The sequence below is a fragment of the Nyctereutes procyonoides genome, unplaced genomic scaffold (assembly GCF_905146905.1).
Source record: "Nyctereutes procyonoides isolate TBG_1078 unplaced genomic scaffold, NYPRO_anot_genome, whole genome shotgun sequence".
Classification (NCBI taxonomy): domain Eukaryota; kingdom Metazoa; phylum Chordata; class Mammalia; order Carnivora; family Canidae; genus Nyctereutes; species Nyctereutes procyonoides.
The window spans coordinates 30,849,912-30,870,116 of record NW_026575136.1 but is presented as its reverse complement, the minus strand read 5'-3'; the positions used below and the strand labels follow the sequence as shown (position 1 = coordinate 30,870,116).

General features: G+C 36.5%; 1 protein-coding gene across 2 annotated transcripts in view; it reads left to right on the top strand.

The window, feature by feature from the left end:
- Positions 1-20,205, top strand: part of LOC129495449 (protein disulfide-isomerase TMX3) — a 44,345-nt gene that overhangs the window by 3,633 nt on the left and 20,507 nt on the right. For both annotated transcript variants that reach the window (XM_055302972.1, XM_055302973.1), the window contains exons 3-8: positions 4,324-4,363; positions 5,801-5,924; positions 13,584-13,629; positions 14,931-15,011; positions 18,493-18,592; positions 19,219-19,296. In XM_055302972.1, the coding sequence (XP_055158947.1) occupies positions 4,324-4,363; positions 5,801-5,924; positions 13,584-13,629; positions 14,931-15,011; positions 18,493-18,592; positions 19,219-19,296 (469 nt within the window). The remainder of the gene's footprint in view (positions 1-4,323; positions 4,364-5,800; positions 5,925-13,583; positions 13,630-14,930; positions 15,012-18,492; positions 18,593-19,218; positions 19,297-20,205) is intronic.

Here is a 20,205-nt window from a genome sequence, read left to right as displayed (position 1 = left end):
CATGGGGAAGACTACGAACCTACTCAATTACTAGCTCCAAAATAATATTGGCTGCCTGGTCAGTCAAAAGGAAACAGTCATCTTGGCTGCTAAGCTGAAGAGAGACAAAGTGCTCTGTGAGACTTATTCCTCCACTCAGTAGTGCCGTCTGGCCTTTGTACAAGGCCTTGGGTACCAGGTGACTGGCTGCTGGTTATAGGTCTCTCAATACCAAAGTATTGCTCTTGCCACTGGTGGTAACTGAAATCATGAAGAGACTGCTACTGGAGGTAGCTTGGTCTGTGGCAGTTAACATTGAAAATGTCTTTTCCAGCACCCCACTCTAGTGGGTTGATCAGGGCAGTTTCCTTCATGTGGGATGAATTTCAGCATACCTTTAATGTCCTGCAAGGCAGGTTAATTCCCCATCTGTCTGCTGTCAATGGGTAGACCATGATCTGGAAAAAGTTGTGCTTCTGGAGGGAGTATAGGCTTTCCGTTATGTTGATGACAACCTCCTAGAGGACCTAGACAGGGCACTGCCCAGCAAGGACTGGATGCCATGATGACTCAAAAGCAGCAGTTGTGGTTGGGCATTAACATAAATGAGGTACAAGGACCTAGTTTCTGAACCTGATCTGGGAAGCGGTATATCATAGATTCCAGAGGAGATCATTATTAAACTTTTGACTTTTTTTGACCCGAGAAAAATAAAGAGGCCCAGGGATTGGTGAGCCTGTTTGGCTACTGATGCTGTCATATAGCCCTGTGAGGATTTTAATGGCTACCAGAAGGCCTGCTGCTCTTGAGAGGGGCCCCAACCAACAGGATAGGCCCTCTAACAGGCCACCAACCCTCCTCCTCTCCTGAGCCTCACTGATCCCACATCTGCTGTTTGAATTACACATGTCAGCAAACTCTCAGTTCACTGATCAGAGCCTATGGCAGGAGGACAACACTATAGGTCAGCATGGACCAATTCAAGTTGGCTGAAAGGTACATGCCCTTTGAGAGACAATTATTGGCCTTGGATGAGTGCAGTAGTGGGTTCACAGATAGAAATTCCCATTCATGTTGCTAAGTAGGGCCAGCTCTGGGTCTCTAGTGAAGTGGAAATGGAACTTACAGGAGCCCAACTGGAATCTTTCAAATCCATGAAAAGGTCTCATGAGTGCCCCTCCACCACCCAGGAATAACATCGAAGGAGGTGTTGCCTACTCTGGCCCACTGGGGAACCAGGCAGACCTCCCAGACCACCCGTGGGCCTGGGCGCTAATGTCTTCCCTGGGTTAACTTGTAGGAATTTGGTGTGGCTACCATCCAACCTGAAAGAAACCTGTCCTTCACCAAGTATGGTAAAGAGCCCTCACACCATAGGCAGCTTCATGCAGTGTGGAAAATTATTTTGATGGCTCCCTTCTATCAGGTTACTGGAAGGGCTGCTGCTCTTGAGAGGGTCTCCAATCAACAGGATACCCAGAAGGCCCTTTCATAGGCCACCAAGGCCTCCCCTCTCCTGAGCCTCACTGATCCCACATTGCCCCACTGTCCCTACACGTCCTGCTTACTGCTACAGCCCCAGCAAATGAGCTCTGCTGTGTTTTTCACTGTCTCATGGGCTGTGGCTAATGGCTTGGCCATTGGTTGTGTAGCATGTAAAACAGGGCCCTCTCTGGAAATGAGACATTTGGATGAAGATCATCTGATCCTCAGAAATGTTTTTTCCTAATTGTTTCAGATGTACAGCAACAGTTCTGTGCCTTATGCAATGCCCATCAAGAGAATGTTTTGTAACCTGTGTGAATGCTCATCAGAAAGGCCCCTGTGCTGCAAAAGGAAACAAAACCAATGAGCATTTCATGATTTTAGCTCAACGTGGAAAATGAATTGTTCTCCACACCAAAGCAAGCAGGTGCACAATCAATTATCTCCTGGATCCACCAGAGGATAGCCCATGGAAATTCACATGTCATCCTAGATGAGGCTGGCAGTACACGGGCTGCTGCTGTGGTGAGAAGACACGAAAATGGCATGAAAAAGCCAATCCACTTGTCAGACCCTAGTCAAGGCTAAAAATACTGCCCCAGAACAGTTTCCTGCAAGTGAGTGGACTAGGGCATCCTTAGCAGATAGAGCAGATGGGGCCCCTTATGTCGTCAATCATATTCCAGTGGATCTTGATATTGTTTGACACTTTGTTTGGTCCAGCCATTTCCATACCTCCCAGTGACTCCAGCCACAGTCAGTCTCCAGGCCCTGCAAGACAACATTTGTTTCCTTTCCAGGTTCCCTGAAACACTGCATCTGATAACAGTCCTGGAATTTATGCTCAGACTATGCATCAGTTGCCTAGTCATGGGCATACAGCAGATCTCTGTGCTCCATGTCACCCCTGATCCACAGGGGTACTTGAGCATTTTAATGAACACTTGAAGTACAGGCTTAATCAGCTGATGGGAAGGGACAAGATTACCCCAGTCTGGATGTCCTATGCACTAGGGTTGGCCCGGTTGTCTGTTCCCCTTCCTTCAATGTGACAATCACTGACTCTGTAGCCTCAGCATGGCGGGGGGGGGGGGGGGGGGCTATAAATTACCTCCATAGCCTTCAGCTCCTTCCCAAAGATTCAGATCATTGAAAGATGAAAATGGCTACTAAACACCAAGGACTGGGAGACAGTAACTTTTTGCATTTACCACTGGGTGCAAAGTATGGGTCCTCCCCTCAAGCGTAGTGACCATTAACTACAGGTTTGTAGCTCAGAAGTTTACTTAAGGTGGCGATGCTGCTTGGCCTGGATAGCTCCATGGATCAATACCAGTATATAAAATAGAACCTTTTACTAAACCTAAGAGGAGCAAAGGCTCCAAATCTTAGAAGATTTGGCTTTACCAACCTGGGAGGTTGATTAAGGGTGCTATCCCTGCCCATGTCATAGGACAGACTGTGTCACAGCTGGATAAGATAGAAGTGCCCCGTTGGACTAAAGAGCTCAGATAACGGCCAGGTATTCTCTAAGTCTTAACCGTAAGTTCAAGAATCTTACTAAATATTCTCATAAAGAATTTTTGTCATTCATTCAGTATAGGTTAAACATAGGTCACTTTGCAAGGTACTAAGAGATGAAACAACCGTATTTATGGTTGGGTAATATGTAAATACAACATGTGGAAATTGATAAGAATCCTAAAGAAGATAAAGATGATGTGGAGAGATTGTTTCTAGTGGTGAAGAATTTAGGAAGGTATTAGGGAGTAAGAAATGCACTTAGCTGGATAGGATGTGAACATGAAAGAATGTAGAAAGTCAAATAAACATTGTGAATTCAGCTGTGATAAATACCATGGGTTGATTGGAAATCATAGGATGCTTACATTTGAGTAGAAAGATAATTGGAGCCAGCACATAAGTACATAAAGCAATTTATACTTCTTTTTGCAGGTGGTGGAAGGGGACCAAGAAGGTGTCAGATAAGAGTAACATTATCAGATGATCAGAACTATGTATAGGAAAATTCTTTAAATGTAGGCTGTTGTGACAGGGGGTCCCCAGACTTGGTTATTGGCCATGAAACACTCAGAGGACTTGGCCTGTTGTGGAAGTCACAGCTATGATTTATTATAGTGAAAGGGCCCAAAGGAAAACCAACAAAGGGAAAAACCAGTGTGGGGTGAATTCTAGAGGAAACCAGGAACAAGTTCCAAGAGTCCCCTGCTGGTAGAGTCACATAGGATGCACTTAATTCCTCCATCAGGAGTTGTGACCATATGTATGAAATGTTCTCTACCAACAAAGCTCATTAGAGACTCAGTGCTTAGGGATTCTTATTGGAGGGTGGTCATGTCAGGACCTTCCTGCCTAGTCTGGACCAAGATTTCAGACTCCTAGAAGAAAAGCAGGTGTTCATCATAAAAGCACATTGCATAGCATTGGAACAGTGAACCATCTTATCGGGTAATGGTGGAAACCCTCCTGGAATTCAAGTTCCCGGATGCCAACCAAGGGCCAAGGGTCAACCAAGCTGACCTTTCTAAGGGTAGTAGCCTCAGATTAGCCTGGTTAACTGTAATGCATGGGGGTCGGTGGGATAGAGGGGCCCAGAACTGAGGTCTGTATCTGTGTCTACCAAGTCCCACTTGTTTTTCTTCTTTACTCCTGATTCTTAGTTCTCTACTTTTTTTAAAGATGTTTAATGGATAAGATTTAGAAGTCGTGTAGTAAAAATTCTATGTAAAAATTTGTTGAAAGAATTTGTTTCGTTCTCCGATATTTACTGATTATCCTCACGTATTTTAAGGTAGAAATAAACATGCAAAGATTTGTTTTCTCATTTTTGTGTTTTAGGTTTAAAGATAATCGGAAAGATGACATTTGGCTTGTAGATGTGAGTATGTAAATTTTTAAATTTTTGTACTCATTAACTACCCATGCCATTTTAAGTATTTCCGATTCTCCTCCACACAGATATAGTTATGTATGATTAGTGTTTATGTATATTACTCAGTTTTTGTCACATAGTATTATATAGGTTATTAAATTAAAATGAATCTCAGAGCCTTAAGGTTCCTACAAGGGAACCTGTTTTTGCTGAAATTCTGAAGAACTCAAAATACGGATTATGTCTGAGGGAGATTGTGGTATGATAAAGAATTCACTCTTCTTGTTTCATATTATCCAAGAAATTACTAAATAGCACTTGACAGTAAAGTCCTATTTTCATCTTAATAGGGAACAAAGTCAGATTTTCATCTTCCTTCCTTTCCTTACTTTCAAGTTTGGAATGTATTTAAACTTCATGTTGTTTGGGATTCCTTTTAACCTGTTGCAGTAAAAAAGTAGAGTGGCAGCAGAGGAGATGGAATGAGAAGAGCAGAGTTCACAGTTGCTGAAGGCAAGCTATGGGGCAAGAGTCCATTGTTTAATTCTTGCTCTCTCCTTTTGTGCATGTTTGAACATTTCTATAGTATAATGTTAAAAAGTAGATAAATCTGGGGCAGCCCCGGTGGGGCAGCCCCGGTGGCGCAGCGGTTTAGCGCCGCCTGTAGCCCGGGGAGTGATCCTGGAGACCCGGGATCAAGTCCCATGTCAGGCTCCCTGCGTGAAGCGTGTCTCTGCCCCACCCCCCCCATCTCTCCCTGAATAAAATAAATAAATCTTAAATAAATCTTTAAAAAAAAAGTAGATAAATCTTCCCCATGAAAGTACAACGATCAGTTTGTTACACCATTTAACTAGAGGAACCTATATCCACCCCAGTGCCCTGGTGGCCCTGAAGAAAAAAAGGAACTAGTTTTAGTTTAAGTAACCTGACTTGTCCCTCTGCCAAGCCCGTCATTTTACTGACCCCCATGCCTTACCAGTGGTTATGCTTAAAGCAGCAAAGGTACCTACTGTGTTGGTGTTTTTGTAATAGAAATAGACTGAGGTACATCATGAACTATTATGGGATGTGGGGGGGATTTATGTGTATTTGGTGATTTCATACACTGACTTTAAAGCAAAGCTGTTTTTGTTGTAAATTATATCTGTTTTAAATAGGAATCAGTAATTTTAAATGAATATAAGGTAATAGTAGTGTTGAGGTATGTGCTAGGAGTTAAACTAAGCAGTGTTGAGGTATGTGCTAGGAGTTAAAATAATTAGATTCATGTTTTGTGTTTTACCTTTTTTATGAAACTGCTTTGGAAATTATATTTAGACTTTGTATCTAAAATGGACTGTTCATCTCCTCATTAATCAAAGAGATTTCTTTAAAAATTAAAATTGCTATACACAATAGCGCAACATTTTAGTGGCTGTCTTTTCTTTTTCCCCCAACAAGTTTTATGCACCATGGTGTGGCCATTGTAAAAAACTGGAACCGATTTGGAATGAAGTTGGTCTTGAGATGAAAAGCATTGGTTCTCCAGTTAAAGTTGGAAAGATGGATGCTACTTCCTATTCTAGTAAGCATTTTCTCAGTTTATTGTTTTTTTCACTGTTCTCATACTGAAAGTGGTTTAATTACGTGAAGGAGTATTCAAGGTAGGAGGAAGAAACACTTATTTTTTGCTCAGATGAATTAAGGTTATCTTAATAATTGAAGATTGTATACTTTATGAGTTAAGTGAATTAGCCACCAAATGTGTAATATGCAGTGTATGTTAATCTTGTGCCTAACGGTGTATAAGCTATTGTTCCTATCGAGCCTGCTTGAGATACTCTGTTTACCTGAGGCAACTTCTGAAATTTGGGTGTTAAACTGTTGACATTGCTGTGTGACTTCAGAATGAGAGTTGTTGTCTGAGTAGCCAGAGATGACCTATTAGAGGAATAAACGGGGACCTACAAGGTGAAGTAGAATAAATACAGTGGAGGATCAGGAAAGTTATTCACATTCGATAGAAAACCTTAGAGTTGAAAATGAGCTTAATAAGTATGTTGCAGAGGATAGAATGTCTTAAAGCAAAGATTGGCAAACCACAGCCCGTGGACAGGATCTGGCCCACTGCCCACGTTTGTAAAGGGAGCTGTATTGGAACCCGGCCACACTCATTTGTTTACTGCTGTGCCTGTCTTCATGCATCAGTGGGTAAGTTGAGTTGTAACAGATTGTTTTCCCTCAGTGCCTAAGCTACTTGTTATCTGACCTTTTTCAGAAAAGTTTACCAATGCCTATATTAAAGGATTTGAGAAAAGAAGAATTTAAGTTTAGAGAAGTATGAAGTATAGAAATTTGGAAAGAGCATGGCTTCAGAAAGCAGACCCGAATTCAAATCCTGCTTCTGCCTGCTACTTTTGCCATGTAACATGGGGAAAGTTTCTTAACATCTCTAAGCTTTGATGTCCACATTGGTAAATATTTAATTATCGTGTGTCTTTTATTGGTTTTTTTGAGATTTGAATGATGTAGCACCTGTAAAGTCCCTTGTAGTATTCAATACATATAGGTTCCCTTTTCCTTGAATTGTTGAAGAGAGTAGAATTATATAATGTACATTTCTTTTTAGGAAATCAGGATTGTGTTCAGGATACAGCTTTGGAAAAGGACAGGCCTATGCTTTAATCCCAGATCTGGCATATGCTACTTCTGGGGCTTTGGGGAAGGCCTTAAACTCTCAATTTTAGTTTCTGTCTATAAATGGAGGAGTAATAATCCTGAAGTTTGTGTGGATTGTATTAACGCTTCATATTCAAAACCCCTCACACAACGGCTAGTGCATATAACATGAAGTATAAGACCAGATTTTAGGGGTCCCTTATGTCATAAAGTTTTGGATTTTACAGTTGCCAATTAGGAGATATTGTACATTTTTGAGAAGATAGTTGACTTGATAAAATTGTTTTTTGGCAGCAACATGTAGGATAGAAAAGAAAAGCAGTTAGAGACAAGAAGATCATGTAACTCAACTTTTGTATGCATGTTGGTGTAGGAGCCCAGACTTCGTAGTGACAGTGAAGAGGAAACTGATCCTTACAGACATCTTCAAGGATGAAATCACAGATGTGATAGACTGGCTCTGTAATACAAAGAATAATCAGAAGTAACAGCGTAAGATTCTTAGTGTAGTTACTGAACTACACTACTCCTGGCTATATAAAAAGAGTAATTAATTTTCTGTATGTTTCCATGTTAGTAGCTATTGTGAGTTTATGGCATTTTTGGCTTACTAAAGTTTGGGAACAGGGAACTAGAGAGCAGTTAGATATGAGGGCTGGAATCACAGTCAAACAAATGAGTCGTTGAAAGTTTGAGAGACCAGAGTAATGGCAAGAATTACTGCAGACAGAGAATAATGCTTGGGTTGATTTCTTGAAATAAGCTTTTAGGAATGTTTGAGAAATTATTGCTTTGAACTGTTGCTCCTGAAAATAAGTTCTGTGTCTAGGGAATCTTGTGTCAATCTTGTTGATTCGACCTGTGTGTACATACATTCATTCGCATAGTCAGTTGTATTTACTCAGCGTGTTTACTCACTTCTCTGTTAGTCTCTAGAGATCAAAGGAAGACCAAAACAAATCCTTCTTGTCCAGGAAGTGTTTAGTCTAATAGAAGGAAAAACATGAATAAACCAACAAGTACAATAAAGTCTCAAACGTGACAAATTCTTGTGATTATTTGAATCATTTAGTGGAGTCATAAAGTAAAATAATGTATAAAGGGGTGTGGGTACGTGATGACAAATAATCAATGAAAAAATTAGTACCAATAAATCAGTAAAAACCTTAATGATGAACTACTCATGTGATGCTACAATGATAATAACTATTTACAGTAAGTCAGTTATTTTTACAGTATCTAATTTATTAGCTTACTATTCAGTATGTAGTAAGTACCCATGTATGTCACTATTAAGTGACACTATGTTTAGGGAAAAAATATCTAAGACTTCTTTCTGAGTAGCTTAGAAAAGAAAATGTTTTAAATGCTCAGATTAAAATACAATGTTCTTATAGGCATTAAGACTTCATATATGGTTTGTAGCTTTTTAGATACTTCATGATGGGACTATTTTTCATCCCATTATTCATAATCCATTAAAAGGTTTAATTTTTGCCTCCCATATGTGGTTGTTATAGATTTGTTGTTCACTCAGCATTGTGTTATATATTATATTGTATTAAGAGGAGGAAGAAACCTGTATAGAACACACAGAGCACATTTTCTCAAGCAAACCATCTAGCTTTGGGAAAAGGGATAGGGGAGCTGGTATATATGAGAATGATCCTCTGCCAAGTATTGTGATGGGTGTTCTATACTTTATATCCTTTATGCGTTGGATGTGCAGCACTAAACCCGCCACTCCTTTTCCCAAGCCACCTGGTAATGCTTGCTTGTAAATCTTTTGGACTACTTGCATCATACAGACATAGCCTATTGAAAAATCGTTCTTTGGTCAAAAATTTGTACAGTCAGTATTCACTCAATGGGTATTTAATGAGCCCTTACTATATGCCAGAATGAACCAGGCACATTCTAGGCATCTATGATACATCAGTCACCAATACAGACAACAATTTCTACTCTCATGGAAATTATATTCTAGAAGAGAGAGACAACAATAACCAATAGACATAAGTAAATTGTTATGTTACTTAGTGTTTGATGTCTGCCATAGATGCATTTTCTATTTTAATTATAGAATCAAGGAGATATTTTATGTGTTATGGAGAAAAAGCGTATTATCTTACTAGTATTTAAAAAAAGTGTATTTGAAAACTGTCTAGAGATTACACATAGATTTTAGACATATAATTCTTTAAGTGTACTTAAATACCTCAAGGAAGCTCCATTACAGGCATTTTAGTAGAAACAGGTAAAGAAATTGATTTTTTTTAAACTCACTGTCAACATTTTTCTGTGTCTAACTATAAATACTGAAGGATTGGCTGTTTCATATGTATTTCATCCATCTCCATAGGTCACTTTTCAGGCATTTACAGCATTAGTGTATCTCAGCATTTAGTCTGCAGACCACCTGCATTAGGATTACCTGGGCTGTTCAATGTAAATTTAGACTCTGAAGACGCACACCAGCCCTACCCAGTGAAAGTCTTTGAGACTGGGTCATGAGAATCTGTATTTTTAACGTGGACTTCAGGTAATTCTGCTGCACATCTAAATTGGAGAACCATAGAATGAAGTATTATTCTGATGAATAGTTACTGATAGGAGTGGGCTTGAGGTGGGTTAGGATTATTCAGTGATAAAGTATAGAAAATCTCTGAGAGTAGCTTATTTCTCAATCATGTAAGTGCAGAGATTGGAAGCACGTGCCATCATATTCAGTCCAACAAATCTCTGGGTATAGAATTCTTGAACTAGAGAAATTTGAACTATCATGGATTACCCTGCCCTGTGTGTTTGGAATTATATCAAAATTTTCTTGATGCATGGTTTTAACTAATAGTGCTATAATTAACATTAAAAAAAACCTGTAAAGATACGTATTTTAGCTTCTCGTTCTGTACATATCCGTTCCAAAATCAAGTACCAAAATTGTTTCTCTTTTGTAAGTTAAAATATGGTGTGATACCACCTCTAATGGTGTACTGATTTCTATATGGAACCACTAAAATTCTGTTTATTCCTCAACATAAGTGTGATAATCATTTTATGTTAAAGGTCATAATTTACTTCTCAGTGATGTGTGAACTTGGAATGACATTTGGCTAATAATATTCTGATTTCTTGCTCACAGATTATATTGGCAAGTTAGTTTTACCTTTTTTCTAAATTAGAAGCCCTTTTTGGTCAGTGACTATATTTCAGAGTTGCTCAGTCTGAGCACGAAGGATACTTTGGCCAGATAATTCTGTTTAGGGGAAGGGTTGCTGTGCATTTTAGAATATTTGGCAACATCTCTGATCATCTTCTCGTCCCCTAGTGTCTTCCTAAGTGATGGCAACGAGAAGTGTCTCTAGACATCACCCAGAATCTCCTGGAGACATAATCTCCCCCAGTTGAGAACAACTGCTGTATTTTTTCTCCTTTTTGTGTTAGACACATAGTAACACTCCAGAAATACTAAAAAAGGTAGAATCTTGAGCTGAAAAAGGACTTGACATTAAGTCCAGCTCCTCCCTTCTTCCCCCAGCCTGTTGTGTAGATGAAATAATAGCAGGATAAAAAAAAAAAAAGTAAAAGAAATAATAGCAGGTAGTTATCAGTGAAATGACAGTGATTTCAAACACCAAACTTAGAGGCAGAATTAGGACCAGAATTTGAGATCACCATGATTCATATCCAAGCCTAGCTTTAACATCAGGTTGTTATCATTTCAAAGAGAAAACAGGAAGGAAGTAGGGAGCTTCATGTTTAAGTTCATTTTTTGAGCATTTAAAATTACAGAATTTCAGAGAAGTTATTCATGTTACAAATGGATTCTTGAATTTATGAAGGAATTGATCTCAGGTTTCTATGCAAACCATTGTTGTTTAATATGAAAAAATAAAGAACAAAAAGTTAAACTCAGACTTGAGCTTCATTCGTAGTCCTGCTACCTCAAACACATTACCAGATCTTCTTAAGTATTAGTGTCTTTACCTGAAAAGTAACATCAGCACCTTTCTCCTCACAAAATTGTCTCAAGGTGTAGTTGAAGGTCTGCTAAAGTCAGTTATATTTTACATGTGATAGTTCTTATTATCTGCACACTGATGTGTCAGCAGATAATTACCTAACAGTGAGATTTGGAACAGAAATAGGAAACGGACTTTGCATTTGAGGATTTCTGTGTGCCAGGCTTTCTCTTAGATTCTTTTCCACATGTTTTCTCATTTAAATCCCACCCATAAACTGAGCAAGGTGAGTACTGTCCTCAGAAGGGAAAGAACTGCTTGCATGGTAAATGAGATGTTAGAATCCTAGCCTACATCATTTTAAGTCTATAACCCATGCTTTGCTTGTGTGCTTTTTATATTATTATTACTATTACTATTATTATTATTATTAATTATACAACAGGGTTTTCTTTTAAGATTTTATTTATTGATGAGAGAGGTAGAGGAACAGGCAAAGGGAGAAACAGCCTCCTTGTGGGGAGCCTGATGCAGGACTCGATTCCAGGACCCTCGGATCACATCCTGAGCCAAAGGCAGATGTTCAGCCACTGAGCCACCCAGGCATCCCTTTACAATTGTTTTCAGAGGGAAACCTAAGTTTAAGGTTTTAGGAGTGACCGTCAATTGAAATTCTATCAGAAATGAAATTTAATGCTCAAAGAGTCAAGGTACTAGAGAGTGGGTTAGCATTATACATTTCCATCTTACAAATAAGTTGAGGCCAGGGAAATGAAGTGTGATGGTATTAAATGTGGAGCTGGGATTTTCTCTCTAAAACTTGTTTTGAGAATCACAAAACAAGTTTCGTATTTTCTCATTGCGTATTTTATTTGGTTTGTTTATAAATAAGCTTTTCAATAAACAAAGAATTGATAGTGGGATACCCTCCCCCCCATCAATTATATTAGTCTTAATTGAAAGTAATTAAGGGCTAATATTTTCCTGCCTTCTTCATTTGGGAAGGGGGGGCATTAACATATTTTACTCACATAATCCTCCCCCAAATCATTCTTATTTTTTTACTTAGAAATCAGTCTCAATAACCAGTCTTTAGTTAGACTCTGACAGAATTAAATTCTACATTAGAGATGGGCAAAATAAATTCTGTAATTGGTTTAAGTTCACATACCTATTTAGAAGCAAGACCTATGTCTTCAGGGACGCCTGAGTGGCTCATGGTTGAGCATCTGCCTGTGACTCAGGTCATGATCCTGGGGTCCTGGGATCAAATCTCGCATCGGGGTCCCCACAGGGAACCTGCTTCTGCCTCTGTCTATGTCTCTGCCTCTGTGTCTCTCATAAACAAAATCTATTTTTTTTAAAGACCTATATCTTCAGGACTGAGTTATTTTTGTTACCTCTACTGTTTGTGTTGCTTCTAATAAAAACCAATGTTGATCACTGCAACCTTCTAGTCCCCTTTCTCCATATGTTTAAGGTAGAAACTGTTGGTGACGAAGGAAGGATGAGAGATTTTGATTATTATTTTGCCACAAATTTACTTATTCATTATTCTTGTGTATTGGGCAGTGCTAAGAAACCAGAGTAATATTTACTAAAGTGATTGGTGAACCAGATCCCACATATAGTAGTGTCCTTATACCCAACCATGGTAAAATGTCCTCGAAATAAGTAAAATTAACAGAGATCATATGAATAAAGACATATTTTACTTAAACTGGTATATGTATAAGTATATTGTATATCACCTCTTACCTGATGCAGTTCATTTCTTTGCTGTCCTGGTTGCTTTGAATCTGTAGTTACAGATACTAATTTGCAGTAGTGATTTCTATACCTCTTAAAGTTCTAATTCTCTATTTGATTGTTTTTGTTTCTTTTTCCCTCAAAAAAGATGCCATATCTCATTTTAATGTGAGGACTTCAGAATAATCTTCAAAAATAACTAGAATTCTAGGTTATTACAAAAGCAGAAACTTCTAAAACAAATAAGGTTGCTTTTAGATCATGTGTTGATGGCAGAAATTAAGTAATTTTGCAAATACAGTTTATCTTTTTAAAATTAAAATACAGTGCAGTTCTTTCAAGACTCAGAAAACACTAAAGAAAAGGATGATGAGCTTTGATTTTTTGTTGTTTTTTTTTTATGTTATTTATTTTTGCAAGGAACCAGTGAGACCTAGAAAAATTTGTTCTGGAAAATGAAATCAAATGGCAAGTGAGACTTTGTGTGTGTGTATGTGTATATATATACATTAAATATATATACACACATTAAATATATATATACACACATCTGTATATATTTATCTTTTAAAATACTTTAGAGATAAAATACTAACTATTCTTTTGGCATTAATTTCTTAATTTGTCATAGTGTTTTGTGCTAGACATAAGTTGTATTATTAAGTATTTGTTTTTTAGGAGAATGTCATGTTTTTTCCTTTTTTGGGTGTGAATTTATATTCTTTAAGACTTAAAAGCAAGACGTTTTTATGAGTTTGTATAAATATATATATTTTTTTAAGTAAAAGGCTCGTTTACTACCTAGTTTCTCATTTAAAAAAAATTTAGAATTATTTATTCTTTTTCTTATCAAGGCATTGCTTCAGAGTTTGGAGTTCGAGGTTATCCAACAATTAAGCTGTAAGTTGAGTGTTGTATGTTTATATGTGTATTTTTATTCACTCTACTTACGTTTTATTACATTAATTTCTGGTAGCTTCCTTGAAGGATTGAAAATTTGGGTTTAGCAATTCTTTCTAGGTACAGCATGTGATCAAAGAGAGAGGGACTGCATCTTCCTGCTTTTCTGTGTATTTAAGTGAGTGTGTTGTTTACGACTAATTCACCGAATGTGCTCTGAGTGCTTACCGTGGCAGGCATCGTGCACACAAGATGTACAGCTGTAAAGTATGGAAGCCCTTTTACCCTTGAGGAGCTCAAGAGTGTATTCTGCTGTATCACCTGAATCCTGTCTCCTAACAAAGTTTTACTTTTCTATAATTGAAATAGACTTAATTCATTAGAGAGGAAAAAAAATCAAATTGATGGATTTAATTCTAATCTGTAAGTGTTGACAAAGTCTAATATAAAGTGTATGTAAGTTGGGAGAAACGGTATGCTAATTCTAAACCGATTTATCTTATAATCATTTTATTGAGTTTATTTCTTGAGTTTCATTCTTATTTTGGTAATGTGCAAGTTGAATTATTTTAAAACTTATTTTTATAATAAAGTAAGCTTTATTTCGGTGTTTTAAAATCTCAAATCTCAAAATTTGACTATTCTTAATTTTTAATTTCTTGGGTTTTGTGTTGACTTCCCCCTTCCCCTACCTTTAAAAAATGTTGCTCAGCCTCTTTTACTTGTGTTAAGTAAAATATCCTTTCTGTTCTTTTTGTTTAATCATAGATGGTCTATTGTACTTTCACATTTTTTAAAAATCTCATTTAGACACATCATTGACAGACTTTTGAAAAATTATCTTAATTTTCTAGAATAAGTGTTTTATGCATTGTTCTACTCTGTAATCTTGGAGCATATTTCGAGTTAGTGTGATGTTGTGTTGCTTAAAATTTGTTTTCTCAATACCAAAATACTATTTATTCTCTATCATTTTTTTTACTAGAGAAGATAGTAAGAAATACAATGCTTTGACAAGCTCTTGACCATGAATGCATACACTTTTCAGGAGGTATCAGATACACCATAAACTATTTTCATGTAGTTTTAATAAAATACAACCTTTTCTTTATATTCTAAGTTGTTGGTCCCCTGAAGCCAGTTGCCTACTATATTTTACATGGTTACGCTACTTCTCAACTCTGCATTTGCTATTTTACATAGTATAATTTATGTAACAATAGTGATTAGCATTAACTATTAAGACTATTTAACTATTAAGTTGAAATAATCTAAGCTTTTATCCTTTTTTTCTTTTTAAGATTAAAGGGGGACTTGGCATATAATTATAGAGGACCACGAACTAAAGATGATATTATTGAGTTTGCTCACAGAGTGTCTGGGTAAGTTTTTATTAGGAAAGGCTTTTTCACTATATGGTTACATTTCACAGAAACAATGTCCACAATAGCCACAATATGGAAGCAGCCCAAATGTCCATTAACAGGTGAATGTATAAAGAAGAGATGGGAGATTTTATATATATATATATACTATTGCATACATATATACAGATATATATATATATATATATATATATATATATATATATATAGGCGATACTCTGTTGCATAGCCATCAAAAAAGAATGAAATCTTGTATTTGGAATAATGTGGATGGTACTATGTTAAGTGAAAGAAATCAATGAGAGAGAGAGACAAATATCATATGATTTCACTGATATGTGGAATATAAGAAACAAAACATGAACATAAGGTAGGGAAGAAAAAATAAAATGAGATGAAATCAGAGAGAGAGACAAACCATGAGAGATTTTTAACTCTAGGAAACAAACTGAGGGTCTCTGGAGGGAAGAGGGATTGGGGGGAATGGAGTAATGGGGGGATGGGCATTAAGGAGGGCATGTGAAGTAATGAGCACTGGGTGTGATATACAACTGATGAATCTCTAAATACTACCCCGAAATTAATAATACACTACATATTAACTAAATTGAATGTAAATAAAATATTTTTTAAAAAGATACTAATACTTTAAAATTAAATGCAGTTTTGGAGCAACTGGGTGGCACAGTCGGTTAAGCATCCAACTCTTGATTTTGGCTCAGGTCATGATCTTGGGATCCTGAAACCGAGCTCCATGGTGGTTGCTGTGCTGAGCATGGAGCCTGTTTAAGATTCTTTCTCCCTCCCTCAGCCCCTCCCCACCATGTGTGCACTCTTTTTCTCTCTCTAAAAAGTTAATTAATTAAATAAAAATAAAGCTAAAAGTATTTTAAAAGACCATATTGAACCCGTATGTTTTTAGGTTTAACGTAAATGACATTTGTTCATTTATGACAAAAGGTAGGCATATGTAGTATACCAAAAGAGGAAACAAAAGGAACTGTGACTTGTATTATATATTTGTTAATCTCACATTAAATTCATTTCATACGTAGAAAAAAAAATTTTCCCCAGTTTTCTTATTTATTTTTTATTTTTTGAAAGATTTTATTTTTTTATTTGACAGAGAAAGTGAGAGATCACAAGCAGGGGGGATGCAGCAGAGGGAGAGGGAGAAGCAGACTCCCCCTGGAACAAAGAGCCTGTGCCAGGCTCAATCCCAGGACCCTGGGATCATGACCTGAGCCGATAGCAGACAATCAACTGAGCCAACCAGGTGCTCCTCCCAGTGGATTTTTTAAAAAATATTTTATTCATTTATTCCTGAAAGACCGAGAGAAAGAGAGGCAGAGGGAGAAGCAGGCACCACACAGGGAGCCTGACACGGGACCCCATCCTGGGAACCCAGGACCTCGCTCCAGGCCAAAGGCAGGTGCCAAACCACTAAGCTACCCAGAGATTCCCCCCAGTGGGGTTTTTTTTTTCCCCAGTGGATTTTTTAATGCACTTTCAGAATTTGATTACTTCTAACAACCTTATGAATTGTAATTTTTATTTTACTACAAATTTGTTTTTATGCAGCTTTATTTATATCAACTTATTTTTCTTGTTACTTAATTTCAGAGTTTTTAAAAGAAACCCCACAATATTATTGTTCTGAATAGACTTGGGCTTTAATCCCTGGCCTGTGATATTGGAAAATTCTTTTTGGATACACCTAAAGTACTTTCCCTGATCTGTCACATGCTGCTTTATGCCATCTGTCAGATATTACTACACATTTTGCTTAGAATGTGACATAATTAGAACCCACATACTTATTTGAGTTACTGATCTCTTGAGTTTTTACTGCTAAGAAATCTATAAGCATTTCCTATTGGTTTGAATGTGATGATTTTGTATTTTAATCTACATCTATCTTGCGGGGCTATAAAGAAAGTTGGTGCTTATAATTTATTCAGTGCGATTAATGTGGAACTTATTAAAGAGAATATTTGGGGCACCTGGGTTGTTTAGTGGTTGAGTGTCTGCCTTTGGCTCAGGTTATGATCCCGGGTCCTGGGATCGAGTCTTGCATCAAGCTCCCTGGAGGGAGCCTGGCTTCTCCCTCTGCCTGTGTGTCTGCTTCTCTCCATGTCTCTCATGAATAAATAAATAAAATCTTTAAATAGATAAATAGACCATTCATCAAAGTAGGTTAACCTATATTAACTTTGAAAGTATAAGTACTTTCTTCTGAGTTTGAAGGGATATATTGATACTTTAAATAGCTTTAAAGTGAATTGAAATATCAGGATGGATTTGTTGAGTGGCCTGACATTGTATGGCTTAAATTATTTGAGAAAAGGCACAGAATTAGGAAAGATCTTTATTCAAGTTTGCAAAACTTACTATATAATTATCACTGTATTTTCTCATCAATTACATATTTTATTTGCTTTCTGAATATAAATTTTGAGGTGACTATATTATATGAGGGAATTGCTGGTGAGATGTACTTTATTCCCTGTGATTAGATTAGTCTTCATTTTTGGAAATTTTTAATGAGTTTTATTTTAAGCTTATGATGGCCTTCTCCTGATGTAACTAGGGAAGACTCTGTTGCAAATGAAATTTCATGACTCCGTTCTGGGGTTGCATCACTTAGTAGTTAATTACTGAAGTATGAAAATAGAGGCCGAAGTGGAGTGATGCAATGCGTCTAAGGAATTGTGCATTTTGAAAATATGTTTGCCTTTGCAAACTCTGTGTTTACTCTTTTGCAAATTTAGTGGAATAAAAAATCTGATCATATGGATCATGCCTCTTTTTTAGTTTTTTAATAATATTTTGCAAGTGATGTTTTGTAAAAACCTTGATGTAATTTATTTCTTCCTTGTACTTGGCTTTGAAATATCTTGTATAGTAAAACTGTAGAGTTTTGTTTTCTTTTTATGAGGTCCTTATGTGCTATTATGATTATCATTTTCAATTTTATTTTTTCTGAAAAGAATAATATACTTGTGAAACATTTAGATTTTAACCTCTATAGGGTATTATAAAACTTGTATTTAAATGGCCATAAATCTTAACATAGTATAATTATAATTTTCTGAGATAGGACTTCAGTGTGTTACTGTATATGATCTTATGAAAGGGAAAAAAGAATTCTCTTGTGGATCATTTGTTTTTAGCTAAGTACTCTAAATGGATTATAGGTCTGTCTTGCCTGTCAAAATATTGACTAAGATGGTATTCTTTAAAGGGTTGTATTTTAAACTTAATTTGTTTTTAATTGATAGCTTAAATTGGTACTTTATTTTCATTATGTGAGTACAGTAGTGGTCATGGGCTAAAGTTTTATTAGATATATGTAGATTGGGTGATGACTTAAAATGCAGTTAATACAACATTAAAACTTTGTAACTTCAGATGTAAATTATATACTGTCTTATGTTCAAGTGCAGATTTGTTTTTTGTTTGTTTTGTTTTCAAACAGGGCTCTAATTCGGCCACTTCCAAGTCAGCAAATGTTTGAACATGTGCAAAAGAGACATCGTGTATTTTTTGTTTACATTGGTGGAGAGTCACCTTTGAAGGTATCAATTGAGTTTATTTTTTAAATTCACAAATACAAATGTAATTTAGTTTTCTCTATTCCCAAAACTTGATCCAAACTCAATTATTTCACTCTTATTGGAAATATTTTAGTTCAATCTAAGCATTTTTCTAACAAAACACTTTCTTATTTGCTCTCTATTGTGTTTGCCTTCATAAAACAGATGATGCTTGCTTTAGTATTTCTGTTGTTACTGACAGGGTTATTCAAATTTTGCTTACTTTTTAGCATTTTTGGCTCTTTGTGACTATGGAGTGCAGTCTGAATGTAAACTTTTTGAAACTTTTTGAAGATCATTTTGCATGCGTGTGTTTATATATGTGCATCTTCCTGTAACTATCAAATTAAATTAATATGAATTGAGCTTATATTATACTTTATTTAGAGGAGTGTCAAAATATTAAGTATCAGTAGTCTTTTTGCTTTAGAAACCGTATATTTCATTTGCTGCTTATATTCCATCGTCTTTTCACGTTAAAAATGCTTATGGCATCAAATTGGTATGATATTGCTGAGGATGATACTACTTTCTCTGAATGTTTAATGAGGAATGAATTCTGATTTTAATGTTTAAAGGTCACCTCTTTTCTATTTGTAACTTCACAGGAGAAATACATAGATGCTGCTTCAGAATTAATTGTATATACATACTTCTTTTCTGCCTCAGAAGAAGTGGTTCCTGAGGTAACGTTTAAAATTGGATTTTAATGACTTAATTCCACTTTTTAAGTTATTACTTGATTATATTTATCAGATTTATTTACTGTCATATGTGTAGAAACAGTAAACATGTTATCTCTACTTCTGGCACCAGATTGCTTATTGTTAATAAGCAAATACCACTGGATTCATAGCATTTAGTAATTATGTTTATTATGTTGATTTTTTTTTCTTTTTAAAATAACAGTGGTAGTAAGAAGTGAGAACTCAAACTATTAAATTGGTTTATAAGTAATGGAATGGTTAATGTATTTATATCTCTTAATTTATAGATGCTGCTTATCTCATCCTGTGCCGTGCCCTGTATTAAGTCCTGAATAGTTGATGACAAGTAGGATCTTCAGGGTCCTGATAGGGTGGAGCTTACATTCTCATGGGGAGAGGAAGTGTACTAAATGTTAGTGTTGCAGGTTACAGCTTTTGGGTCCTTAGACTGGGATAGTATTTTTCAGTAAACAGATACGTAAACAGGATATAACTGCCATAACTGCTATTGTGATAGCAGGGGCATGAGAGTAGGTGACTTCTTTGGATTGGTTGATCAGGAAATGTCTGTCTGGGAAGAAAATATTTGATTTGGGATATATATGATGTGAAGGAGCCATGCAAAGATCTGTGCCCAGAATAAACTAGAAACAGGGAACAGATAAGAACACTGCTGGCATATTTGAGAAATAGGTAGTAGGCCGGTGTGGCTTGAGAAAGGAGATAGATAGGAAGTAGGCAGAGACCAGTGAAGACCTTGCAGGTCATGACCATGCATGTGATGGGTTGAAGTTAGTGAAGGATTTGATCTGACATTCATCTTAAGGACATTTTTCTGCTGAGAACAGAATGAATTGGATAGGGAGAAGAATAGATCCAGAGAGATCA